Source organism: Platalea leucorodia (genome assembly GCF_965183815.1).
Source record: "Platalea leucorodia genome assembly, chromosome: 3".
Lineage (NCBI taxonomy): Eukaryota > Metazoa > Chordata > Aves > Pelecaniformes > Threskiornithidae > Platalea > Platalea leucorodia.
In genome coordinates this window covers 22,047,667-22,075,383 of record NC_138825.1, presented here as the reverse complement: position 1 = coordinate 22,075,383, position 27,717 = coordinate 22,047,667, and the positions used below count along the sequence as shown (strand labels likewise).

The window sequence follows — 27,717 nt, the reverse complement described above, 5'->3', positions numbered from 1 at the left end:
AGTACTTTTTTTTTTTTCTGTGTCCACTATTTTCTAAAGCAATCTAATTAGTTACAGAGAACAGCGTAGCCAGAAGTAAGTAACTGAGATACATATAATCCGTTTGATTTGTGAGTGCTATTGATTTTAAATAACGTAAGAGAGATTTGTGTCAGAATTTAGTGCCATAAAATAAAACTATGAATATATATCTAGATTTTATATATAGAAATATTTTACTAATTTACAAAAATACCTTCCATCAGTGCCATCTATCAGTCTGCAAAATGTGTTAATTACGGCAAATCGATCTGATGAGAAATTCCATTAGTTACAGCATTTCTTCCACGCGTGAACACTAGATGGCACTGAAAGACAGGAGCTGTGGCGTGGAAAAACGGGTATTTAAATTTCTCGAGGTTAGTATACTTCAGTGAAGGATCACTGAAGCACAAATGATATCCTGGAGGTCTATTTTATGAAAAAAGAGAAGGTGTCACAGGAATCACAGAAACTATATTACATGACTCAGTGGTCGCTTGAGCTGACAGAAGAAATCAGCACAATTAGGGATTAAGTGGCAGAACATGATATTAAGTGCCCAGGCCTGGCAGCATAGTCCCTCTGCAGCCAGAGGGGCTGGAGTTTTTCCTCTTCCACTTGCTCATGCTGCTTCGCAGAAAAGAAATCTCCTCTAAAAGTCATATGCTCTCTCCCATTCACAGTTGCGCTCCTTGAGCGCAGCTCCAGTGCCAGGCTTGACAGAGGTAAAAACATCAACTTCCCCAGCATTTCATGCTCTGATTCTACCCCTGTCTGACCAAACACAAACTCTTGGGCTGGTACAGGAGACACCCCTCTGGCGTTTAGGATGAGGTCTGAGTCAGAACTCAGGATTATAACGAGCCTTTAATAAAACTCATGTCGAGTGAACTCCAGAGGAAGAATGAAGAGAGAGGGAGGGAGTCGGCATCTCTGACTCAGGCTGCAAACTGACTCTCAAACCATTGACTGCCTGACCCGCGGTGTTTCACATGCTTCAGAGCGACTTTTAGAGAACCAATTACCCTCACGATGGGATGAGAGTTTAACAGCCTGTCATGTGCAAGGGATCATTGCGGATTATCCGATGTTTTATTCTGGTCTTAAAAATTACGAAGACGTACTTTTATTCCAACTGCAAAAGCAAGCACTCAAAGGGTAGGAAACTCCGCGTCTCTGAGCAACAACGCAACCGTATTTCAGCGCATTCTGTGCGCTAAATGAGGCAGAGGTCCTTTGGGACAAAATGGTACGCAATCATGTAATTAAAAACTAAAGCATATGCACAAGATGGCACAATTATGGTTGTAGCAAGCTTTTCCTAGCATTTCAGCACTGGATTTACCCATCTAGATTAAATTCTTTTCTAGATGTAATTTTATATCTAATATTAATATTTTTTTAAACGGTCAAGGGTGGTCCATTGCGTGCATGGGGATGCTGTGGGCCCTGCTGCAGGGGCCAGAGAAGGGACCTGTGTTACAGTCTGGGACGAAACGGTCCTGGGGCCGCTCGGCCCACGCCGTGCCCCGGGTGGGCCTGGCTGCTGGCGCCGCGGGCGAGGCGAGGAGCCAGCCTGCGCCCCTCACGACGCTCGCTCCTCTCCTCCCTGCGGCTCCTGGCCTTTCCGCCATGTTCCCTGTCTCGCCGCGGTGCCAGAGACCCTCTGCGACCACCTCAGGTTACAGGGTGGCTGCTGAGACGGCCAGGTTTAGTTTCTTCACATAATCCTCCAGAAAAAATAAAAAAAAGAAAAAAAAAAGATTTTCTGCTGGTAGCATTATGATCGCTTTCTTTTCCCTACTGTAATTTTCTTACGCTGAAGAGAATTGTTTCAACCCTAGATAGGACTTTCCCTCTGCTTATCTCTTTTTAAAACTGTGTGTATTAGGCTGTCGTTGTTTGGAGGTTTTTAGAGAATCTGCATTCGTAGCACCTCCCCGACGTAGCCAGGGACCCACCCCGGGGGGAGGACAGGGACGGGGACTGGGACAGGCCCTCGGGCGAGCTCTTCGCCCGCACCGCCCTGCGGCCGCGCCACGCTCAAGATGGCGGAAGGCAGGCGGCGGGCCGGGCGCCGCGCTCAAGATGGCGCCTCCTCCCGCCCCCCCTTCCCCGCCCTCCCGGCGGTGACTTCCGGAGGGAGAGGGCGTCCGTCCCATGGTAACTGCGCCACGGTGGAGACGCCGCCGCCGCGGGGGCTGCTCGCTTCCTGCCGCCACCCGGGCCGCAACAACGGGCAGCCGCCTCTGGGCTCCCCCCGCCGCCGGCAGCCGTCAGGTACGCGCCGCCGGGCGGGCCAGCGGCTTTCCCCGCCCGCCCCCGGTCGTGAGGTGAGAGGAGCCCGCCGGGGCGGGCGGGGCGGTCTCTCCGCGCCGCCGCCGCTGCTGAGGTGTGCGGCCCCCGCGGCGGGAGGGCGGTACTGGCCGCGTCAGCCGCAGCCGGCTCCGGCGGGCACCCGGCAGCCCGGCGCGGGTGGCGGCGGGGCCCCTCAGCGCGGCACGGGGCGGCAGGCAGCCCTCCCGCCGCTCCTCCGCCGGGACGGCTCCCCCCGCCTCCAGCCCCTCAGGGCTGGCGGGCGCGCCCCGGGCCCCCCGCCCCGTCTCCGTGCGGGAGGCGGCTCCCCCGGCCTGCCCTTTCCAGTAGGTCGGGGAGGCGGCTCGGGGGAGGCGGCGGTGGCCCCGCGCTCCGCCGGCGGCTGTAGCGGGGAGAGGGACCGCCTCGCCCGGGGGTAGCGCTCCCCAGGGCGGGCCCGCCGCCCCGTCCCCGCGGGATGCCGGCGTCTCCTCGGTGGAGGCGGGAGAGCTCTGGTTGTGCAGGCGGTCACGGTTGCCCTCTCAGCCGCTGGGCAGCCAGCGGTGCCTTTGTGTCTTCTGAGCCTTATTTTAAAACATTATGTAAAAACGAATTATTTTTTTTGTGTTCACTTCTGAATTTTTGTGTTTATTTTAGTGCGAGCTGGGGCTTTTTTTTTTTTTTTAAAGGTGCTCAGGCACCTAACTTTTTCTTTCATGATGGACTGAAATATGATCAGCCTTTCGTGTGCCTATAGTCTTTGTGCGGACATACCCTGCTTGTAGCTGCCTGGTTTATTTGTTAGGAGCAAAGGCTGTGAGGGCATAAGGTCTACAGGCAGTGGTTTCTAAAGGGTATTCATATGGCGCCCTTTGTCTTGGGAAATTAAGATATGGTAACTCATGACTTCTCTCTGCGCAACCAAGCTGCTTAAGCATTGCTTCCAGTGGTGGTGGTGGCAAATGCTGGAGATATACTGGAGAGACCATAAGACTGTCCAGGGATATGTATGTTATGAGTAGTGTACAAGCCTCTTTAGTTTCTGGATCCAGTGCAAGTAACCAGTTATCGTGTTGTCAGCGATGACATCTGCAACCGTTGCAGCTAGTTATCACTGTATTCCACTTACAGAATGGGCTAGCTCCCATGTGAAGGACAGCTCACCTGGTGGTTTCTTCCCACCTTTCTCCTAGTAGAGGAGGAGAGGATATTGTAAGTTTAATTGAAAACACTTCTGTGAGGAAGGCAATAGGACCCTCCGTCTGTTTTCTCAGCCTCTGGATGAGATTGAAAAATATGGTGGTGTAGAATAGTTGATAGTTCACGTTGTCCGTCAGCAAATGAGAGCCAGCTCTTTTCAGGAGAGTGATGAGGAACTGTAGTTACTCAAAGTGTATCTGTAGTGTGTCTGTATTTTATATGAGCAAAAACTGTCTGATCAGAATTGCAAGTGGCTTGTTATAGAATGTCTGGCTTAGACAAGCCTGTAAAATAGTAACAAACACTTAGGATAAGCTATCCAAATTGTCAATGGGCTTATAAATGTGCTCAGCTTTAAAAGTGTTGACTGGTGGAACTGCAGGGGAATAAAGGTGCAAGAAAGCACTTGGGACGGCCAGGGACTGGGAGGAAGATGGGATTTCCTAACTGGGCAAAGGGATAAGAGCCTGAAGCAAACAGCCTACAGTGATGGAGGTGGACGAGATCTAGTGTGAAACAGCCAAGGGGGGGGCTACCAGTCTTTGGAGTGGGGAAATGTGTATTAGGAAAACATAAATACTTAAAGCATCAGCATTTATAGACTCTTGTGGCAAATACTTAAGTTTGTAACCAGTAAGTTGTTGACTCTAACAAATAATAATGCTTATAAACATTATGACATACTGTGAATGTTTATAACATTCATAAGTTGTATTTATTTTACATATATTTACATTCTACTCTGAATGTAAAATAAATGACTTGTGCTGTTTTAGTTTTTCAGTAGCTCCCAGAAACTGCAACTAGTATTGGGATGCTGCTGTGCTGATTGCTGAATGTACAAGTGAGCGGAGGTACAAATTAAAGAGGCAAACAAACATCCAGGGGCTTTTTTTGCTTAAGTAATTATCTTTAAATGCTAAGCTTAAAGTAACAAAACACAACATCCTTTGACACTGGTATTCTATTTAGGAATGGAATAGTTGAACTGCACCATGATTGTATAAAATATTTTGAAAGGCATTAAATAGAAAGGAAAATCAATTTCTGCAGAAAGATTTATTTCCTCCTTTACAGCAAAGTGAGTAATATCCTGTAGTAATATAATAGCCTAGTTTGAGGACACAGTTATTTTGAGATTAGAAGCTTAAATGTGTACGTCAGTTAAAAACAGATGGATGTTGAAATTGGGACCTGATACTATAGTGGTGCAAAATATGGAAGACTGCATTAGGATTTGAGACTTTGTAGCATTACTCAGGAGGGTGTCATTCGTGTTGTCCATCTGTCGTTCCCCCCCCCCCCCCCCTTTGGGGATGTAGGGAATAAAATGCAAGGATTGGGGTTTGCGTTTTTTTTAACCTGCTTTTGAACTCATTGTAGCAGAGTTAAGGTTGTTTGTGGGTTGTATAATGCGATAAATAAGACCGCAGTGGTGACTGGTTGCCTTCATGGAACTTGGGAGAGAGGTGTCGGTGGCTGGGCTGTCTTGTGTATAGAGCAGTAAGTACCTTTGCTTCAATTTGATTGCCTTCTCTTGCTCAGTAATGCCTGAGAGGCATGATTTCAGGATGAAGCTTGTTCTCTATTTTTTAGCAGACAGGCTTACAACATTGCTGAGAAAGTAGGGTTTTTTCCTTCAAATGATGATTTTTTTCCCCTCACTCCTCCTTTCCAAATCCGCTACCATTGCAGATTCCCAACTCTGTTGAAGAATGCCACGTGAAGCTGTTTTTGACTGATCAGGGAATTACTGTAGCAGGAACAAAAGACATTGATGGGGGAGAGTGGTCCCAAGGGGCCTTGAGAAGAAAGAGATGGAATTCAGATTAGTAGCCTCCAAAAAAAAATCTTGCCGTAGAAGAGGTGAAAAATAAGACTATAAAAGAACAAAGGTAAAAAGAACATGTGAAAACACTTAGTTCTCATAATGTTACCCTTTCCCATGAGGAGGTTTTTTGAATGGCTTTCATAGTAATGCTTCTCATATGTTGGCCATAGATTTGAGCAGTAAGCTTTACTTTCCCTCTAAGCCTTTAACAGAGATGATTGATTTATTAGCTTTGATAGAAGTATAGAATTACTTTCAAACTTTGAAATACATAATAATCACCTCAGATAATTAGGAAGCTTACAACTATCTCTCTTTAAAGTGATCAATGGCATGAATTTGGTTTGGTAACCATGGCTATTTTCTTGTTCGGTGACCATATGGTATTTCTGAGTTTAGTGTGACTTCCTGTGAGCAGTTTTTACAGAGTCAGCTGGGTTTTGGTGTGAAGTGCAGCAAAAATTAAACACTATGGGAAGGTGTGAAAATGTTCTTATATTAAAAAAAAAAAAAAAGAAAAAAAAGCAGGCTGCCTTCACTTTGGTGTAAGAGTAGATGGTAGACTCTGAATCATATATTCAGTGAGACTGTAATGCTAGAATAGTCAAAACTTTTAACTACTGCTTGTTTGACACTGAAGATTTTAATACAAATAACTATTAACAGATGAATGTTTTCTTGTAAACAAAATACTTCTAGCTTTACTGTGAAAATGAGACCCCTGTTACAGTAACTTACCCTTTTAAGGGGATGTCTTCTTGAGGTGTGATACGCTAGTGCTGTTGTTGTGTGTGTCTTGACGTTAATAGAACAGCCACATGAAATTTCCATCTGAATTCTGATTTTTGAGGCTTGCGGTAGTCCAAGTATGAATTTTATCTGTCACATAATTTTTGGAACACCAAATCCAAAAAGTCAAGAGCTTTCGAGAAATGTTCTGGACATCAAGGAGCACAGTCCAGCTGAGTTGGTGAAAGCTAGAATAACAGAGAGGATTCCTTGGTCAAGAAGCCCTGAGCTGTGTGAAGCAATTTTATAAAGCTGAAAGATGTTTGTTTGTTTGTTTTAAGCTGACCTTTACTCTCTGCTTATTAATAGCAGTTTAAATTGCTCTGTGGAAGATTCTCCAGCATACAATATTAACAGAAATAAATCTGGCTGGGAGAGTTGTGGGGAAGGAGAACCAGTGTCAGATGGTGGACTGGGAAGGAAAAGATCTATAATTGGAAGCATCAGGCCAGGTGAGTGGGGCAAAGAAAAGCAAGGAAAGAAGTGTTGGGAAATGGAGTGGGACGAAGCCAGGGTCACGGGAGACTAAAGATTGCTAGTGGTGATGTAGGGTAGCATAGACCTTGCAAGAATAAAGTTTTCTGGGGAGGGAAGGTGGCATTGAGGAGAGACAGAGGGAGGAACTGGTTGTTATATAGACAGGGAAGTGCCACTTGAAATTAAGTAGAAATACATCTGAAAGGAGTGACAGGCACCAGAAGAACAGCCAGTGACTGTAAGGTGCATGGTCTCAGAGTGTGTGATGGGAGATGAGAAAAGGGGCATGCGGAGCCCATCCCTGCAAGGGGAGACCTGAGTGCTGAGGTGGGGAACTGAGGGATTTGTGGTATGGAGACAGCTTAAGGCATACAGCCCAAAATGAGAGGAGCTGTACAGGTACCCTCAAGAGGGTGGGGTGCCATGCTGGGTGTCCTCAGTGGTGCAGAGCCCAGAGTGGTGGTCACAGTGTGCTCAGCTTACAGGAGCTGTGAATGAAACACTTTTTCTCCCCTCCCTGTTTTTATTCCTCCCCCCATCTTTATCCTCTATGGTAGAGATGAAAAACTTGCTTTCTGGTGCATTGGTATAATCAACCTATGACTGGAAATAATGTTAGCCTTCTGCATTCAAGTCTCTGAAGAAAGGTCTTGCTGTGTATCTTAATCTATAGCATTGTTGTTTTTGTAGAAACAGACAAACGCAGCATGATAAAACCATTCTTGTGCTGTCTGTAGTACAACATAACTCTTGTGCTATGTAGCACAAATTAATAAAAATGAGTAAATTAAGCCATAACCATTAGCAGATGGATACTGTGTTTTAGTCTTGTATAGTTTCTCCTTGTTAATGAACTTGACATGCAGCTAAAATGGGAAGGAGATAGCTCGGGCTTTAATAGGACAAAATGTTTCCCTTGTCATCTGAAAACATTTGCGTTCCCGGGTGAAGTGTGCATGCTCAGCAATAGTGCTTTTTTTGTGCAGAACTATAGCATTTAGAAATTAAACTATTGCTATTCCTGGATTGTTAAGAATCTCAGCCTCCCCCCCGGAGCTTTAGTTCTTTATCTTCTGTCTTTATGTAACCAAGGTTGGTCAAGGGCTGTAAACAGCCTTGTTTTAGACTCCCTGGTATTTCTCTATGCCATTGCCATCCTTGCATGTGTTAAGACGTGCCTGTTGGAGCTGTACCAACGAGTAAATCTCGAAGGCAGTAAGTTTCATTGCCACAGCTAGTACTGTGCTTGTGGCTTGCTTCTCAGAAGTATCACATTTGCTGTTTTGCTGAGTGTTTGAAGAGGGTATTGACGAGTGTTGTTTCAGGTTTTAATGTTTAAGTACAGCGGCATCATCTTCCTGTGACTTGTACCTGTCTGATCAATGAGTATGCTTTAAAAATATTTTAGACATAATGACTAACTTAAGAAATTGGTTTTTTCAATGCGCATCTCTTTAAGGCTTCTTTGTCAATGTAATGTTTAATTGTATATATATATAACAAGAATTTTTCTATGTTTTAGCTTAGGGGAGATGCATTTACCACTGATACGTGTTCAAGCTGCCTTTCATGAAGTGCTTGTCTGTGATTAAATATTTATACACAGGATGGAGCATCAGTCATGAGATTTGAGAAGGCACATTTTGTAAACACAAAATCCGTTCTACCTGGAATGTGAGTGGAATGATACAGCTCAGATTACACTTGTGCTTTGGGGTAGTGCTGGAATTAAAGCTGGGGTTTTCAAGGTTTGTTTTTGTGGTGTGGTGTTTTTTTTTTTTTTTTTTGCAAGGCTTAGTCTGTGGTTTTCTCAGTTTTGCACTTTCCTATTAATTGTAAGACATGGTGGGTGCTTGATACCTATAGACTTGGACTGAAGATGCTTCTAGACTTGATGTGAACTTAAAAGACTGACTTATGATTTTTCTCCCTTTTTTGTTCACTGAAAATAGTTGCTATGCTCAGCAATACAGCTGATAGGATCCATTTCCAAAGGTAAAAATATTTAATATTGAAACACCCTTGTTGGGCAGCAGTTCTTAAAGTTGCATAAAAACTGGGTGGTGTGGAGATATCTTTGGGTGGGAAGAAGGAAGAGGGGGATTTTGAGAACCAAGTAATTAATTAAAGATTGCTGCAGTTAATGATGTTTTGGGCTTGGAAAATTACAGAGTACTATGCTACATAGTTTGAATATGTAAGTAAGGTAAAATATTTTCTTTAATACATATGCTGTTCAAAATAATTATATAAAGCTGAAGGGAATTTTTGCCTCTTGAAATAAACTTTGCCCTAGTCTTAAACATATGTTCTCACTTATTGTTGATAGCTTCTTTAATACCATGAAAAACTACAGCAGGTATTACAAGAATTCAGTAACTTAATCTTAACCCTTTGAAGTTAAATCATGTGAAATGTATGGCATGCTGATACCTTTATAAAAACATAATCAAATTAAAACCAAAATCATTATTAAAACTAAAAATCAGATCATTAATATAGTTTAGAACTCCCTTCTGTGACAGTAAAGTCTAAGATCCTCAATAGTCCTAGAAATTTTGTGGGCCTGAATTAGTCATCATGTGTTTTCTTTGATGGTGAAACTTCACAAAATGAAAAAGCAAGATTTGTATCAAGGTTTTTTTAGAGTATAGTATTTGTCAATGTATCATTGTGTAATAATATTTATACATTAAGACAGCTGAAGAAAGTAGTTATGGTTGACTGTGAACTGTAACTGGCTTTTTTAATGTGTAACTGCTTAACTGTTGTATCGGTGAACTGTTTTTCTCTCCTTAATCTGCTGTCAAGCAAAGCCAGTTTAAGATCAGTTGCAAACTCAGTACTTTGGCAACTTGTTCTCTGTTAAAAATTGTAGAGATGGCATTAGTGGGAAGACAATTACTTGCTTTGTAAGTAGTGCTGCTGAGTTATGACTAAGTATATTGATTTGCCTGGCCAACACGAACTCCAGATGTATTTTTTTAATGGCCTTTCCATGAGAGGGTCACATGGCTGTTTGTTATTACCTTGGACATGGTTGAGTCCTACAAACCAAACTGCTTTCTGGGGAAACTGAGAGGTCTTTAAATGATTTTTTTCAAATAGTTTTTGATCACTGATGTGTGATGGTGGATGGATTGGGGAGGGCTTGTCCCTCTCTTCTTAGCTTTTCAAAATCTGTTACTTTGCAAAGCTCTTTAACTTCTCTTTGTCACAGCTTTACCAATAACATGTCCAATAAAGGGGTTATTTGCTTTCAGAAATATATGAATTTCTAATCTTTTTTTTTACTATCTAGGCAGGACAAGCTAGCATCTGCTTGCTTGTGCCAAACGTGTTTTTGTTTTTTCTTAAATTGGCATCGTTTCCTCTAACCCCCAAAGGCGATTTGAATATACTGTTCAGAGTTCCTTGCTGCATTTAGAACTTAGGCTGCTAAATCTGTAAAACCCACAAACTGAAGCTGTAATAATGGGATTATGAGACACTAAGGCTTCTTCCTACTTTTGAGGTCCACAAGTAATTAAAAGAGCTCCCTCTTGCCTACCCTACCTTTCAATATTGCCCTCTCTGTTCCAGGGAAGGGTCTGGTGGTTGCTGCCTTAGTGTCAAAAGTTCCAAGTTAAAACACAGTAAACTGGTAACAGTGGGTCTGAATGATATCCCAGAATGATTATACTGCTTTACTCTTCAAGGCTTAATGCCAGCTCTTTTGTCAACCCTGTTAAGAGGATGTTCTGTGGTATCTTGTTTGCCTTTCCTGGAAACTTGTATTCATATTTTTGTTACAAATTTACTCCATTGTATTACAGCGCTATGCAGAATGACTGGGGCAAAGTAGATAACAGAAATATAGTTAAGTGAAAAGATTGAATGAAGTAAATATTTTGGTAGTTCTTAATAAGATGTAGTTATGTTATGTGTGAGCTGCTTCTGAGTAGTCTTCCATGATTTACTATTTAGTGTAATAAAACGTGGGCAAAAACAAGCACTTGTGGTTATTACACGGAGAAGGGCAGGTGGGAGTCGTAGGAACTGATGCAGCAGTTTTGCTCCACTGCTTAAATTTTTCTTTCTCACAGTTACCTTCTTTCAGTGAATTCAGACTTGTATAGACTAGCTTCCCGAGAGTCTGTCTATAACTAACAATATCAAGTAGTTTTAGTTATAGATGTGGCTGCCACGTGCAGCAGCTGTGCTCTTACTGTGGGTAATGTTCTAGGTTGGGATGACAGCACTTGTTGGGAAATATGAATCAGAACTTCCTACTACAGCATGCAAGCCCAGTAACATGGTCTTGCTTTCTCCTTACGTGCTCATGGCATAAGGCTATACAATTTGCTAAGCCAGCAGAAAACTACTGGCTTAGGTTAGCTTTCTAGTTAGCAAGTTGAATGAGTTCAGGACATGGTCAGATGTACAGCAGCATGATTGGTAAAGATCAACCAGACCAAGAGGCAAGAGACCTCATTTAGCACTAATGAGGTATTTGATGATCAGTTAGATGGTTTCCACCTGTAACACAAGACTGTTTTCCCAGTTTACTGAACTGCACTATTGATAACTTGAATGTGAGATGCTGCTGGGTGTTTACTAAGTTAGGCTGTGGACAACTAATAAAAGAGCTGAGAGGTGAAAATATTCGAAGAAATCAGTGGGTTGCAACCTTTTTGGAAAATATTTGGATGAACCTTTTTTCAGAAAAATATATAAAATTTCTGGTTTCATGCTTTCATTAAAGTATGCATTTCTTTCTATAAATTTGGTTAAGAGCACATACTGGCTGAGAGTGTTAACACTGAGACAAAGTTATGTTAAACAATTTAAGAATAAAGATTAAAAGGTAAATATGGTTAAATAATAGAAATGCATGATACAAGGACATTATACTGTACAACGTGTATAAGTAAGCTGTTTACATTAGTGTGTTCCTGTCTCTAGAGAGGTTTTTCTACAGGGCCAGCTCTTCCTCTGTATCTGTTCAGGCATGTTTGATACTAAGGGCATCCTCTTATGCTTACTGCAATTAAGATAGTGTACTTCTAGAATAGTTTATATGGTGTTAAGAAGAGTAAGGGGTTGGCCTGTTACTGAGTAAAGAAATGTAACATGATGCTGAGAAAACTGTATGTTTAGTGCACTTGTTGCTTCAGATTTATCTTTATTGCAGGATAAGCTGCTATTATACCTGACCCTAGAAACATCAGTGTAGGAACTTTCCTTAGATAACAAAAATAATGAGGAACACTTATAAAAGTGCTAATTTGAAAAGCAGGTGAAATTCAAAAAAGGTTACTTTGCTTCACCTGATTCCTGGTCTCAGAACCATTATCAGTTTCTATGTTGACAGATAAAGTTCTTTAAGGAGCAGGAGAAGCCAAGCCAGTACCGGTATCTAAGAGGAGCAGGTGGAAAAGAACCACTAGAGAACTGGAGACCACTGGCAAAAACATTGCAACACGTGTGAACTATTTGGTAAGCTCTTCAAGGAAAAAGTATAAAGGTGTTAAATAAACATAAATGTGGATTTTCTCAGAAGAAAATTCACAAGCAGTCAAATCTCCTTTCCTGACATGATAGCCAGTCTTGTTTGGGAGAAACAAATATGTTCTTAGTTTAATGAGCTATTCTAATGATTTTGTCCATATGAAAAGGAAGGAAATGTTTCTCTAAATACTGTAAAGTTGGTGAAAAGCCTTAAATAGTTTTGTGGATCACTGTCAGACCAGAGGATGTCTAGACTGAATGGTCTCTGCAGGGTTCTGTCACTAATTTCAACTTAAGTGAAACATTAAGGCTATGCAATATTAGCAGCAGATGGTACCAAGCTAGGAATTGCTGCAAGTGCGTTGGAAAACATGGTTAGGGTTCAGAATGATTTCAAGAAAGTGGAGAAGCAGTCTGGGGAAGAATATGCCTTTTGGATAAGGACAAGACTCAAGATCCTCCATTTATTGATCTCTGTAGAAGTAGACAGTGGGGGGAGTAGAATGAGTTTTGTGCAAAGGATCTGGTGATGTTGCAGTTAACAAACTGGATGCGATTCTGTTAACACAGATGTTGCAAACAAGTCAGATGTACTGTGATATGTAAGCAGGATAACTTTCGATAAATCATGTGACAGTCCTTCATTCTAGGCTTAGGCATTTCACCTCAGAAAAGCTAGAGTGCTTTGAGAGAGTATAGAGGAAAGTAAAGAGAACAAAGTCTTGAAAGTGTAATTTTTTTATTCACAGAAGGGTTTAGAACTGGTTCCATTAAAGAACAGAAGACTACAGGGAGAAGGAAGAGTTGTTTTCAGGTGGGATATAAACAACAAGAGAGGAGAGCATTTTTCACTCTAGCCACTCCACCAGTGGTTCTGTCATCAATGTGCTTAAACTGTAACAAAGATGGTGTAAATGGACACTAGAAAAAAAATGTGAATGACTGGAACAGATTGCTTGGAAGACTGTGGTATTTCCATTTTTAGAGTGCCTTGTAAGGCACAGATTAACTATGTCTAGACCGTGCTTTCCTCCTCCAGTCCTGAGAGGGTGTATTAGCTGATTTATTGAGCTCCTTTCCAACCATTATTTTATAGTATTAGAAAATCCTAGAAGGGTTTCTAGAAAGCAGGGGCATACAAATTAAAAAGGTATCAAAGTGGTTAATAGTATCGGGCCCATGTTAATCACTTTCTCATTTTGTGCTAATGGGTCTTGTAATGAAAATCACACATCTATATTCCCTCATTTCCACTCCCTGCTCTTCAAAGAAAAGTAATATTGCATTGGGGGAGAGGGGGGAAATACTTTTTTATAAATCTTCTGGCTCACTTCCATTTCATGACTGTAAATATCTTCCAGTTGATACACTAAGTGTATACTGGTGGCTACGAACTTCTAAAATTGTCTTTCTTCCCAGTTTCGTACAAAATCGCTTTGGGGGCAAGGGATAAATTAGACTCTTCAACCCCTATGGTAAGTTTGCTATCAGATTCTGAGATTTCAGGCTGCTTTGCTCATTACTCTGAGTTAGAGTTAAGATATAAAATAAAACATTCCCTCATTAGCAGATACCAGCCTTTATCTTGCATGCCCTTTTTTCCTAAAACTAGCAATTAAGATGCATGAGTAAGAGGCAGTGTAGTCTGGTAGCAGGAACTTGGGCCTGGGAGACAGAACTGTCAGCATCATAATCTTAGATATGATGTTGAATTATGATTTGCTGAAGGGCATGTTTAATTCCTGGCCTTGTTTTCTACACACAGAATGTAATGCTGTAAGGATTAATTTTTGTCTGTAGCTACAGAGATGAAAACTCAGACGTGTATCTCTTTCTGCATTAAATGTTAGTATGTAAGACCAAGGTTTTCATTCATGGATTCTTAGGTTATTTGACGAATTCTGCTACAGTATCTTCAGGTTAAAGAAGAACCATTTAAAATTTTGGTAGGTTAAAAATACCTATCACAGTAGAACTTACTGTCGTATTTTCCCTAGTCGTTTTATATGGAAAACGCAGCCTCTTGTTTTTTCCTTTGCTTTTTTTTTTCCTCACTACTGTTTCAGGTAGCTCCTTTCTCAAAGACTTGAGAGGTATGGTATAGTTGTTTGGCTTCATTCATGATTTATAAGGGTACAGAAAGCTTGCAGAATTTAAATTTTATTGGAATCCCAGTTCTGTTTACTGCCGAACTTTTCTAAGTGAGGAGGCTGCATCAGTATAAACTGATTTGACTTCTAGTATTGTTATAGCAATACAACTATCCTATGGATTTCTTCTTTAGTTTCAGTTCCCTAAGAGGCTGGGGGCCATGCTAGTATGACTTCATTCTGGTTCGACAAACCAGCAGTGTTGAAGAGTGAGAGGGCGTGTGGGGTCTTTAGGGTAATGAAATACCTTTTTTTTTTTTTTTTTTTTTTTTTTTTTTTAAAAACTGGTAGCATCAGACTGAAATCCCTGCAGGCTTCTTTCTGCAGGTGTGGGTTTTAAGCTAGGCCTCCACTGACGTTCACATTTAAATTTATTATTACAGTGTCACCCTGCAGGGTTTATAGTTCCTTCAGTGAATTCTTTGTGAAAGAACTGGCATAATTTTTTAAAAGGTTATGTTGAATTCTGGTTTCCACAGCACAAGTTGCCATGGATATGTCAGGTTCGTAATGTTTGTTTACAGAGGAATGAGGTAGAGAAGGTTCATACTAGCTATTTTCAAATGAATGTTCTGCATCCAAATGATGCTGTTCTCATTGGGAGTTAACTGGCCAGTGAACATAAATTCTACTGTCTGCTTTGAAAATGGATTAAGTTCACTTTGGAATGAGTTAATGCAGAGATGTTCACGTGTATATCTTTACTTTGCACCAGCTTGTCAGTTGTTCAGGTTGCTTTTTTTCCCCTCTGCAGTAAAATAAGCCTGCTGATTTTGTGTGCCCTGCAGTACCTTGGAGTCCTGTCAATTGACATTTAAATAGGTAGACAATGTATATGCATTACTGCAGTGCCCAGGAACTGAGGAATGCAGTATTGCCACTGCAAAACTTGCTGTATTTCGTACATCTTCATGAAGCAAGGAAAGGTCCTAGACTTCCTGTGATCTGGGAAAAGGGGATGGTGAATGTTGTCTGGTGAAGAGCTGGCATAACAAGGACATTAAACCATAAAACTCCTGCATGCATAGGTCAAATGTCCAGGAGAGACTAGTTACGTAATACAACACTTGAAGTATGTTTCTGGTCAGCTCTCTCCCTTCTAAACCATTTGCTTTGCTCCTTCCTAACTACTCGTTTACTTTTCTCCTCTTCAAAAAATAAGGATCACAAAGATGAATGTGTTTATGTAACCCCTCAAATCTCGATTCAGAAATACGGACTGCTGACTTTTTAAGCCCATGCAAACTATCTGCACAGCACACCAGACTCTGCTGTTAACTAACCACTAGAAAAAAAATACAATTAAAACAGAAGTCAAACATTAACTTGCTGCTTTCTCAGGTCATACCGGAAGACGCATGGGCAGGCATGTTTGAAAGCTGAAGAAAATGAACCCTATCTTTGTTATAGTGAAGATACAAGTAGACTAAATACTGCTTATGTCTCGTTCTAAGCCCTGCAGTCCTTAAGGACAAGGCTAACAACTGCCGCAGGACACGTGATTAGTTTTTTGGTCAAATAAGCCAAAAGTCAAGAGGCAACATAGTGGAAAAGAGTGAAAAGGTGAACGTCCTCATGTGGAAAGTGAAAGATGAGTAAGGAAGAAAAACACCTATTAAAGAAGCAGCTCTGTAAAAGATAGATGACCATTTTTGAAGGGTCAAAAGAAACACTTAGCAGCAGTTTCCTTGGTAAAATGGAGCCCTGTGTATGTGATGAGATAAACTTAATTCTGGAACTCCACAGCCACAATGCCTCTGTCCCCTTCTACTTCATAATCAAAGGCATGTTTCTTGAGCAGGGGAGAAGCCTGGGCATGATCTTTTATCTGAAGATCTTCTATCTGTGTAGCACGGTGCTGTGTACCAATCACTTTCCATACTAGCTCTACTGTCAACCTTGTTTTAAAGTTCTCTCACATGTAAAGCTTATTAAAGGTATTTTGACAGAAGTGTGATAGTCTTACACCTTGTGTGTTCCACAAACCTGAAACGTCTCTACAAAGGAGTGTCTTGTCTATTTTAAAATGTGTAGATAAAATACCCTCAGTGTGCTAATTTTAGTGCAGTACATCTGAGCTGAGTTTCCAAACGGAGGTAACAAGATGTTCTATGGGTTTGGTATCCATAGCAATAGCGAGAGAGGTGTCTTTTTGAAGTGGTAGGTACAGAGATAGATGTGTTATAAACTAAGTCTGTTAATAGAAGAATTTTCATTGCTTTTGTAGATATAGTGCAAAATATCTCAAATGATTCATGCAAGACAAATACCACTTAGTAGCCACCACCATTAAATATATTCATTTTCCATTCAGAATGTGAAACACACATTCTGTACTTTCTGCCCCTGTTTGGGACATACAGTTTAGTTGAGTCCTTCCTCATAGCCAAACATCCAGTCGTGAGTGCGTGTCAGGGAGGGAACTTTTATTTTGCAGAACAGTGAGGCAAGCTGTAGTCTAGTTTTCTTCAACAGAAGTTCAACTTCTTGGGAATAAAGTGGGCATGGATTTGAAGAGGGTACTGTCACGTGTCTAGGATTAAAGGAAGTTGTGAAAATAGTCACTGGAATTGCTGAGAAACAGATTTCTAGCTTTGGGTTTTGAGGCCTGATATGGTATGGCTCGCCTTGCTGGCTGTATTATAGGCCATATACCACAAATGTGCAAATTCGGCAGGATGTTATATAATGACAGTGCTTGGGGATGAATGCCTTTTGAAGTCTATGCTTATTTCATTATATTAGGTGTTGTCTTAACAATATCAAACTGTCTCTCTGCTGGTAATCACCAGTGACCAAACGCTCCTGGGTTAGTCCGCTGTTATGTCAGTTCAAGCCTACTTTCCAAGTACATTTCCAGGTAAAAGCCACCTTGTATTTTTTCTAATTATACCATATGTCTATTTTCCATACTTGGAAATTGTGCTGTAGACAGAAAAGCCACTTGGGCTAGTGACAGAGGAAGAAAACCCGAAGTGCTATATACATCTGCTGGATTACCTCATTTTCCATCAATCCTCTTGGCCTGACCCAAGAGCTAGCTTCCAAAGCTGATGCTACCAGCCATCAAGATCCTAAATATTCATGGAGCAATCTCTATGAAATGTTTTCCGATTAACCCTTAATGCACAGTAAGAAAACACTTCAGATGCAGAGTGTCAGGGGGAAAAAAGAGATACTAACTCAGAACATGGCTCGCTCAGGGGTGACTGCTTCTGTGAGTGTGTCGATACGAAAGAAGCTGAGCAGCCACCTTGTTCTTAGGCTATACTTGCCTCCATGTTACTGTTCTGGAACAGCTCATGTGATATGGGGTATGTTTTGAACTAAACAACCAAGTACATGAGGCATTAAAGTAGAATGCTCAATCTATGGAAAGTGTTAGGTTCTGCTTCACTGGGGAAGACTTAATATTTATCTTTTTTTTTCCTCACAGTGCATTCACGTAAAAGATTCCCAATTTCATGCGAGAAATTGAAGCTTGTTCGATGAGCCATAAAAATCAGTCTTAATATTCGGAATTTGAGACTTAATTCTTCCGTATTGTTGTTTCTCCATAATCTGCTTTTGATGTGATTATTTTCCTATGAGAGAGGAATGAATGTCTGTTACTGCTTAGTAGATTCACTTTTGAGAAATTTGTTCCAAACCATAGGTTAGGTTTAAAACTTAAAGTTCCCCTTGTGTGCAGATGGGATGTGGGAGTCTCCTGAGAGCTCATGATTTGCACTTCTGTGCTGCTTTGTGCAAACAGTACTTGATAGTGGGAACTTCTTTCCAACTGTGTTCTTGCAGAGATTTGTTACTCTTGATCTCTGGGGGTATCGTGTGTTTGATCCACATGCTCTGAATTAATCTTCTGTGCCGAATGCCTGAGAGAAACTGAGCATACCTACCTATCTTAATTTATTAAATGAAGGTGTTCTTTTATCTGTTTGAAATGTCAAAAGAGGACCTCTTTGCTGGCTAGAGCTATGTATGTGACTGTTCTGTAAGGCTGCCAGCTTTTGAGAAAATTCATACTGAGAAATGGTATTTTTATAGTTAGTTTCTTGAAGGGTGTGGTCGAATTCATACTGTTCGGTCTTTTCTCTCTTACATAGTTATTTCGCTTATGTGGATAAATGTTATATCTTGATTCTCTCTTAAAGTGGTGAAGAGCAGGTGTGTAGATTTACAAAAGAAAGAGGAATAAGAAATTATTCTTAACATACTTTTTCATTCGCATTTGAATAGCTGAACTATTTAATTATGTTCGCTGTTGCTTTTAGAGGTAGTGTAGCTGAAACTTTGAGAAAGAATTCATTGCTTCTGGTGCTCTTGATGTGATGTTCATCATCTAGACACCTCAAAGTCGTGATGAAGGCAGAGACCTAAGGCCTTGAATGCTTTTTTATGTTATTTTTTTTTTTGTGAAACGTAAGTGTAGTAGTCTAAAGTATCCCTTTTGTCCTGTATTAGTCCTTTCTCTTCCTTTTGGGATTAACAGAAAAACATTTATCAGCTATTTAGTACTAGAGTTCTATCATCTAATTTCTGTAAAAGGAACCTCTTAAATACGTGAAATAAATTGAATTATTGTAAGCATGTGATGTTTTTGTGAAACTCTGAAATAAGCCTATAAAAAGTTACTCTTTTCAATGTCTTGACGTGCTAGAAAGAAGGATGTCTACACAGGGAGAGTTCTACATACTTTTGAAAGAATGGCAAGAATGTTGGTGTTCATAAGTAAACTACACTTTCAAATAAAGTGGCAATGTGTTTAGAATTGGTGTTGTAAAGCCTATTTCCTGGGTGATCAATGATCTATAACCTTTAATTTCTTGCTATGTATCAGTTTTTACATATTTTAGGGAATAAACAAGTGATTTTTAAATGACTGAATCTCAACTTTTCTTTTTAAGTTGGTATTTATGCACTTGGTATCACCTCTTGAGCAGGCTATTTGCTCTGGTTTATATGTTCCTGGCTAAATAGCATGGATGTACATGTTAGGGATGAGTACTAGAAAGTCTCTGGTAGGGATTTCTTAAATATGTATGACTCTGGAAGTGCACAGACGGCTTGTTTGCTGTCCTGTCCTAGGATCAGTTGTTACACACAGACTGGCATTCTTGCAGGCAACAAAACTGTTAACTTTTGAGTTATTATGGTCTTGAAGAGAATGCTGTGAAATGCAAATGTACGTTACTAGAGCATTGTATGTATTATAATGACTCATACTTAGCAAAAGACTCTGGCTTGCCTCAATCCTACATAGCTGCTGTTAAACTTTTATTTCTTTTCCCTGATACTTTAGACTTTTTAGCAGCTGTCATTAATTGTGTGGTTGAACAGTTTGAATGCTAGTTGGAAACAGGTGGTGCATGCTCTAAATATCTTGAGATACAGATGATGGTCAACAATGTTGTCACTGAAAATGCAGATATTTGTGTCAACCTATGTTGATTTTGTTTTAGCAGAACTTGGATATTCTTTGTTATGGGGAAGTACAAAGCGGTCTAAAATGAATTTAGAGGTAAATGGTCATTATAGATTGCTAAGCCTGTACAAAACCAGCATCGAATTTGCTGGCTTAATTGTAGAGGGTATGGATTAAACCAGCAGCAGAATGTCATGACTCCTAGCTGAAAGACAGCTTTGTATGAAGCATTTCAGTTAGTACTCTAGGATTCCCACCCAGAATATTCCTATATTTGCTGAATGCAACATGTGTGTTAACTTAAAGATACCCTTGCATAACACAGTGAAATCTTTTACAAGCAGACACTTTGGGAAGGCTTAAACTTCAGGCAGTTTTTTGCGTACCTTATTTGGATAGTAAAAACATCCAGTTTGCAATAGCGTATCCTGTAGTGTAGCATTAGTTTTGGGTCTTAAATCTGTTTGCAAATTGAACCTTGTAAATGTGCAGCTAAAAGTGCATAGTTTCAGGTGCCCTGTAATTGAAGACTTTAGAGAAGAAGAATCAAATTGACGCAATTAATTGGGCCTCCTTAATTAAATCTGTGGCTGAAACACTCTTTTATAATTAAATCTTTTTAAAGTATTATCCATATCTCTCTACAATGTTGTACTGACTAATCTATTCAGTTGGGTAAATGAGGGTTGATTCAGACCTTTCTCTTGAGCAAAGTCCCTAGGCCATTAAGCTAGCTAAAATAAATTTAGACATTTGGTTTTCATTAGTGTTGTAACTGAAACAAAAACATTTTAATGACTGATCCCAGAGTATTTTGAAGTTTGTGCAACTTTGCTGGGAAGGTATTTAAGCTGGAGTATCAGTTGCAAGTTGGCCATATGCCAGTTTTTCGAACCTGTTTAAAAGCAAGATGTTGGGTTTCCAGAGTGTTACGAAACAGAAAAACTTTGAGAGGGGAGAAGCAGTGGAAGGTAGTTATGGTAAAATTTGCACTGCTGAAATGAAATTATCTGCTGAAAGGAGACAGTGACATATTAATGCTGTACTACAGTTTGCTGCTTTGTTACAGAGCTGTTTTGGGTATTTGAGAAGAGATACAATTTTGAGCTTTAATACTTCCATTAATAAGGAATCAACTACCCAAGGAATCAGTGTGCTTTTTAGATGGGTTTTTAGTATCTTGAACTTGCACTAAATGGGAATCTGCTTCTAAGGGAAATAGCTTATATGTTGCTTACAAGATCTAATTTTAAAAATACTTTTGGGGAAAAATATTTGAGTTGGTCTTGGGAGAGGCTGGCAATAAAATCTGATAAAAATTAGCATGTGGACTTTGACAAATAAAATATTAATCCATAGCTTCACACTCATGGGAGAAGCTGGAGACTGTTAAAGTGCTGTAAGATGAAGATTGCTTATTCTGTATCATGCTGTAGTCACAATAATGTCCCATTGAAAACCTGCTGAAGTTGTTGAAATGTTCTGGGTGATCAGGAGGAAGGGGGGATCCAGGGACTGGGTATCCAGGGCTTCACCGTGTCCAAACTGGTTTCTTGTGCTTGCTGCTTGGCCTGGGTACACAGAGTGCCAGTAGTGGTGTTCGCCAGAGTAGTCTGTCTTGTTGGTGATTTGGGGTTAAGTGGCAATGAGAAAAAGACCAGATTACTTCATTTAGGCTATTAGAAATTGGTAGTGATTTGAGCTAGGGCAAACTAGCACTTCTAGCAAAAAAATACTGCTCAGATGGAATTACTGAATTGTCTGTCTGAACAGGTGTGGAATTTGATGGGTTCATCTGCACAGTGTAACCTTAGTTACACAGTGATTTAGCTGTAATTGACTGATGATAATAAAGTGTTCCTACAGAAACCCACCTGTCATAAGCAAGAAGCAGTGATCTGAGAGTGGCTGAAAGTCTGAGTAGCTTCTGAGAGTTTCATCCTGATTTTGCAATTGAAATGTTTGTGCTTGATTTTTTTTATGTTGACCTTTTGGGAATAATGTTCTTATGTAGAATGTGCACAGCGAAGCTGAACTTAAGTAAATTACGATTGTATCTTTTGCAACTATTATGTTTTCATGTCTGTTCTATTATTTCAATTTACAGTATCTCATGTACAATATATACTTTTTTCACTGGCTTTCTAAGGATTCTGTAACTTCCATTAGTAAGTTTTGAACAGAAATGTAGCATTTTATAGCATAAATTTTACCCAAAGCAGTAAAGTCATCCTCTGTCTTAGGAGACTGTTCTGTGCATGTCATGGAAGTTTTATTTGAATGCCTGAATTAAAGGGTTTTACAAATGTGAAATAACGCAAAGTTGCTGCTCTTCTGGAAAGTCTGAAAGGCAATATGCCTTTACTTTTCTCCCGTATTCTGTCTCTGGGATATATCTTTTGTGGTTTCACTGTTGGCATGTTCTAGCTGAATTGTCCTGTCTAATAAAACTTACAGGGAATGGCTGCAATTCTGAGACTGAATTAAAGGAACGGCCCATTTCTCACGTGTGCAGTGCTGAAAACATTGTATACTGACACCTTCTTGTTCTGCGAATGGAAATACCGGAACAGATGCAAATGCATGTTTACTTCGTACCTTTAGCTACAGGTTAGAAATCCAATACCATATTCACATTTATCTAAGTTCTTTTTGTTAGGCCATGTAATAGTTATCTGACCACAAGATCATAATATAGTTAAAGATTTTTACTATCTCCTGTGGTTAAACTGAAGATACCTTGCCTGAGCTGAAGATATTTGGTAATACTGGTTGTGTGTTAACACATGAGAAGAATTTGAATACTGAAGGACTGCATAGTTTGTCATAATTCAGTGTGAGGAAGATAACTTCATTTTGTGATCAAGAAATGTTAGAAACTCATATAATAACTGATACTGTGCTTTGAAACTGCTTCATCCAGATGTCATTTATTTTTGTATCTTCCCCATGCTAATAGTCATTAGAGGTTTTTAAAAAAATTACTAGTTTTAAAAGATTAATTTTGGAACTTAATTTCTTGAGAATATTTAGTTGAGACGTATTACTATTTGGTAGCACCATAATCTTGATACTGACAGTAGATATTAACTTGGTGCTGATACTAACATGAAAAGAAACATCAGATCTACCCTAGGGCATGAAAAGGCTTATTAATAAGGGGAGAGCTGTCCAGTACCCCTTTGCTATACCAATTTAGTCACTACTTTGTTTTAATATTTTGGTAGCTTGAGTAGAGTTGAGAAAGAGATGGCAGAGGAGTGAGTATTAATAGTAGTGAGCAGGCTGAAAAGTTAAGTCCTGATTTGAACAAGGCCTCTCAGAATGCAAGGTATGTATAGGAGGAACAATGCTCTTGCAAGCATAGAGGAACAGAATAAGCAGGAAGAAAGAGAGTGCACCATTAAAAAACTGGAGAAAAAGCAAGTTTAGGAAGAATGACAAAGTATATGGGACGTCTGAGAAGTAGCAACAGAAAATAAGGTCTGTCCTCAACAGAGAGAGGTATTTAAAGAATATAGAAATGGCTGTGTTGAATTTGACTTGTAATCTGGCGGCTTACTGTGTCATCTCTGGTGTTGGCTACTGCCAGAACTTCAGGGTCTGCAGAAAGTACTGCAGTAAGTAGTTGGGAGAATCTGTTTGCTGGGGCAGCCTTGGCTTAATAGTTTAGGAGAGAGCTCATCATACATAAGTTTAGCTGTTTAACTGGTTAAGGACTTAGTCAGTGCTAGTCATCCAGGCTCCCTTTAGAATAAATAGACACTTGCACTTTTAAAACGTCATTTTCAAAGACAGCATTAAGACAAATGCTTCAGCAAGCAGTTAAACGCTTCCTGTTCTCGGGGTGAAGCTGCACGCTGCAGCTAAGCCCGGGTGATAGCCTTGTCTCTGCACTGGCTCTGGCATGTGTCAGGTCCGCCTTTGAGCCAGCTCGGCTTGCCAACCAGGGAGAAATATAACCTAGTATTAGGGGGGCTCTGGGGGAGAATGGCTTTCTGTGATCTTTGCCAATAGAAGCAACTCAGTTCAGGGGCTGGAGGGGCAGGGATGGGGCTGGAATCTTACCGTAAGGAATCTTATCACCTTAGAGGGCGAAGTTATTTGTTATGGTTTGAGCCAGGCACATGAAAAGCTTAACATTTTAAACATCAGATTTTTATCTCTTTTCCAATAGTCTTTCTGGTGGCATTAATAGTATGAGCAGCTAAATGTTCTTGTCAACCATAAAAATTTGCAGTGCACTAAATCTTGCTGTATTCCATGTTTAGCATCATGTGGCATTGAATTCTAAAGGCTGATTTCAAAGATATCAAAGTGCCAAATTTAAATTTTTATTGAATGTTCTCTTGTCGTGAGCAGACAACTTGTTTTACTTCTGTTGTATCTCTCTCCACTGTTAGGCTGCAACTGGGAACAATATTCTTTCTAATAAGACTCCTGAGCGTGGAGCTCCAGTAAGAGCAACAACATCTGGCTGCAATAAGGCTTTCCTCTCTTTCTCCTGCTCTGTGATTTCCACATGCCAGTTGCTTGGTGGCTTCATCCAGCTGCATCTTTCTCATAGAACATGAGGTGTGAGGAAGAAAATGAAGGTGCTGTATGCAAACGCATGAGATACAGGCAGCTGAGGGGGAAACAATGTAAGGTGGGAATATAAAATGCAAGTCTCATGAATGTGTGAGACTACTTAACTTTTTGAGACAGTGAGGATAGAAAGACCCAATTCTGGTTAACTTCTCTGTGCAGTTATTCTCCATATAGTTTTTAGCATGGTGCGCTCCTTTTCTTTGCAAGGTAAATAATTTCTGTAACTTTGGTGTCTTTTGATATGGATGGTTTTTTTCCCCTTCGCCTTCTGGGAAAGTATTATAGTCAGAATGGCAAGAGGGTTGTTTTACTCGGGAGAGTTAGGATGGAGGTTAGATGGAAATTCTGTGATTGGGAATCAGTTCCTTGATGGTAGCAGAGAAGAATAAAAGCAGGGGCTTAGAGAAAGATGCTGCAACACTGACAAAACTTTGCTTAGAGAGGAGGACCTGAGGAATCAGTCGAGAACAATGAAGAGGTCTCAGGTGGCACTTGCATTAAATATGCATTTTGCCAGTACAGTAATTGACTCTCTAAATAAAAGCTGATCAAATGAGCCATTAGTATCCCTAAAGAATTGGAAGCAGAAAAGTTGAATGACTTAGATTTAAAAGGCAATTAAGTAAACGAGGGTTCTTTTTACTGAATCTTTTCATTATTTCCATTATTTTTCTTTTAATGATTGTCATATCTGATCAGGTAATGACTCTGTTACAAAACAAGTAGAACAATTAAACGAGTTAAAACATAGTGCAAACATGAATGCATCCTACTGCAGAGGTGAAAACTTAATGTCCTTGTACCTTGGTGGGTGGGATGGAAGTTGGGTAGAAGCTGTGGAGGATGAGGTCCTGCAGTGGAGGAGAGTGTGCCTTTAAGATTGTATCAATGCCTAACTTAAACATTGATCATGTCCTTGGAAGCAAAATAATTTCCATGTGATTCATGGATTTGTTGAGTTCAGGGTTTTTTCCTTCTTCTGTTTGCTTCGTTGCTTGGATAAGTGATGGAGTGAAGTCTGGAAGTGACTGTAGGAACATTTACTTGAAATTTAGAATTAAACCTTTCTTCATTTAATGAAAGGAAAAATACAGCTGTCTGGGTGAAGATACTGGCACGGTTTCTCTACAGAAATGGAAAACGTATGGGTGTTTTAGGTGACAGATCATGGAGTAAAACTTGCAAAGAAAACTTGCATGTATGTGCTTTCCTGCTTCCCGTGTTCACATTACTGAGTTAATATCTTTAAAGGGACAGCGACTGAATAGCAGGCTAGAAATATTTACCTTCTGCATTTCCAAGCAAAACAATACAATAGTACCTGCAGATTAGAAATCTTTTCTCTTGCTGGTCTGACAGCCTTTTGTGCTTGACAGCTCTTTTTGAGTAGCAGTTTTCATTTGTGGCTCTCTTGCCATTTGCATCCCAGTTCAGCGAAAGGACAAGAGGCAATGGGCACCAATTAAAATACAAGAAACTCCATTTAAACATAAGAAAAAACCCTTCTTTTACTGTGAGGATGATCAAATGCTGCAACAGGTTGCCCAGAGAGCCTGACTGTCTGCACCCATCTGTGTTGATATACTGTGTCGTCTTTGTGTAAGCCATGGCAGTTTTAATCATTTAATTGCAAAGCAGTACTGTGATAGGGCAAACAGTGTCCAACACTAACCACTTCTACAGATTTACTCTCTTTTTAGTAATGCAAAAATTGCAGTTCTTGGAAGTATGATGTGGATTATAAGAGGCATAATTCGTTTGGAAATCAGAAAATTTGGCTATATGTTTGCAGAATTAATGTTGTAGAAATGGGGCCTCTGCCATATCTGAAACTTATCCTAAGAATATATCACAGACTCCAAATGTGAAACTTTACTCAGAGTAGGAAAACTTTCATAGTTATGAACTTACAGCTCAAATAATTTCTAGGGAAAACGTTCCCCATAGTGTTGTCCATCTTGGGGCAGTCATATACTTTTCTCTGAAGAACCAGATATTTTTTTGGTTTTGGGGATTGAGAAATCCATTATCTTGTGGATTGATTCAGCGCAATCATTCCTATATTTCAATCACAGAAATGTAGATACCTACAGTTGCGTAGACAGCAGTGTATAATATTGTAGCTAGTTTCTACAAGAGAAATGACTTAATGAGCTACAGAAGGCGGTCATGCCCTTTCTAATCTATAAATAAGTATGTATCAGTACCATTGCTAATGGTTTCTCATAACTTGATAAATGTTGGAGAGAAGTCTGTAATTTCTGTACTAGTTTGCATGTAATTTCTCTTACTATAGGTGTACACCTGTCTAAAAACATGCAAACCAAACTAACCTGTCTTCAAAATCCTCAAGAAAAAGGACTTCTGGCTCAGCTTTTGCAGCAAGGGGACTCTTAGTTTTCTTTTTCTTAATGAACATTCACTTTCAATGGTCCACTACTGGCCATTGATGACATTAAGGATTCCACAAACAAAATTTTAGTGTCATTAACCTGGGATGTTAATCGGAGATTAAGTTAAAATGTCTTAAGCATTCTTGGTTCATGGAAAGTAGAGCAAATCAGCAGACTGTGAAATAGCAATCAGTCTGCCTCGAAGTTTTAAGCTAGGAGTGGGAGTGCGGGAATGCCAGATTTCTGCCTCCACCCTGACTTTTCTGTTACTTTGAGACTTTGTACTGCACTTTTTCAAAGAAAGGTCATGAGTAGGAACATAGTCCTCTGCTGTTCCTGAGTGCTCAAAGTCCTCTACAAGGGGAGAGTGAGTGGAGTGATAAACTGCTTTCCCTCTTTCCATTACCTCATCCTTTCACCTCCTTGTTTTTTCAGTATAAGCCAGTGTTGCAGACACTACTATTTTTTTTGCCTACTCTTGTAGTGACCTGATGAGCAAATTGCATGTTTTGATGGTTTAGTGCAAGAAGCCTAGTTTTTGCTGTAAAATGAAAGTGTGCACATACAGTGTTGCTGCTTAGCTTAACAATTACAGGAGAAAGTGATATTTTTATTAGTCTTTTAATCTCTCAAAGCTGTATGAGTATCTTTCCATAGTTTGTTACAGGGCAGGGGGAATGACAAACCACCTCACTACTTGCATTTACTTGCTACCCCATCCAGCTTTGCTGCAGTCCGTAAGACCACGTCCTGCCTGGGGAAGGGAGCAGAGTTTCTTAAATGCATTTCAGCTCTGTGAGATATTTAGTGGCAACAGCTGCTACCATCTGTGTACATGTGCAGGAAGAGATGTTCAGCTGAACAGGCGGCATTCTCTTTTTATTGTGGTATGCATAATGCTAGCATATGTTCTCAGTTTGCAAATCTGCAGAATATGGCATAGTTTTTCTGAAGCTCATTGAACAAAATATGACTGAAAAAGAGGTATATGTTTGTATTTTAAAAACAAACAAAGCTGAAAAACCACGCTGAATCTCATTGCAGTAATTTGAAGATATG

The 27,717-nt window shown here is 40.1% G+C and overlaps 1 protein-coding gene across 3 annotated transcripts in view; it reads left to right on the top strand.

The window, feature by feature from the left end:
* Positions 1-2,172: 2,172 nt before the first annotated feature.
* The window catches only part of DISP1 (dispatched RND transporter family member 1), a gene marked incomplete at its 3' end in the record, with an annotated part of 93,389 nt that continues 67,844 nt past the window's right edge, over positions 2,173-27,717 (top strand). Inside the window, exons 1-2 of one of the 3 annotated variants that reach the window (XM_082306577.1) lie at positions 8,173-8,287; positions 8,566-8,608. In XM_082306577.1, the coding sequence (XP_082162703.1) occupies positions 8,571-8,608 (38 nt within the window). In that variant the 5' untranslated portion in view covers positions 8,173-8,287; positions 8,566-8,570. Of the gene's footprint in view, positions 2,355-8,172; positions 8,288-8,565; positions 8,609-27,717 lie in introns of those variants that run through there. The other 2 variants (XM_082306576.1, XM_082306578.1) reach the window with 2 other exon arrangements.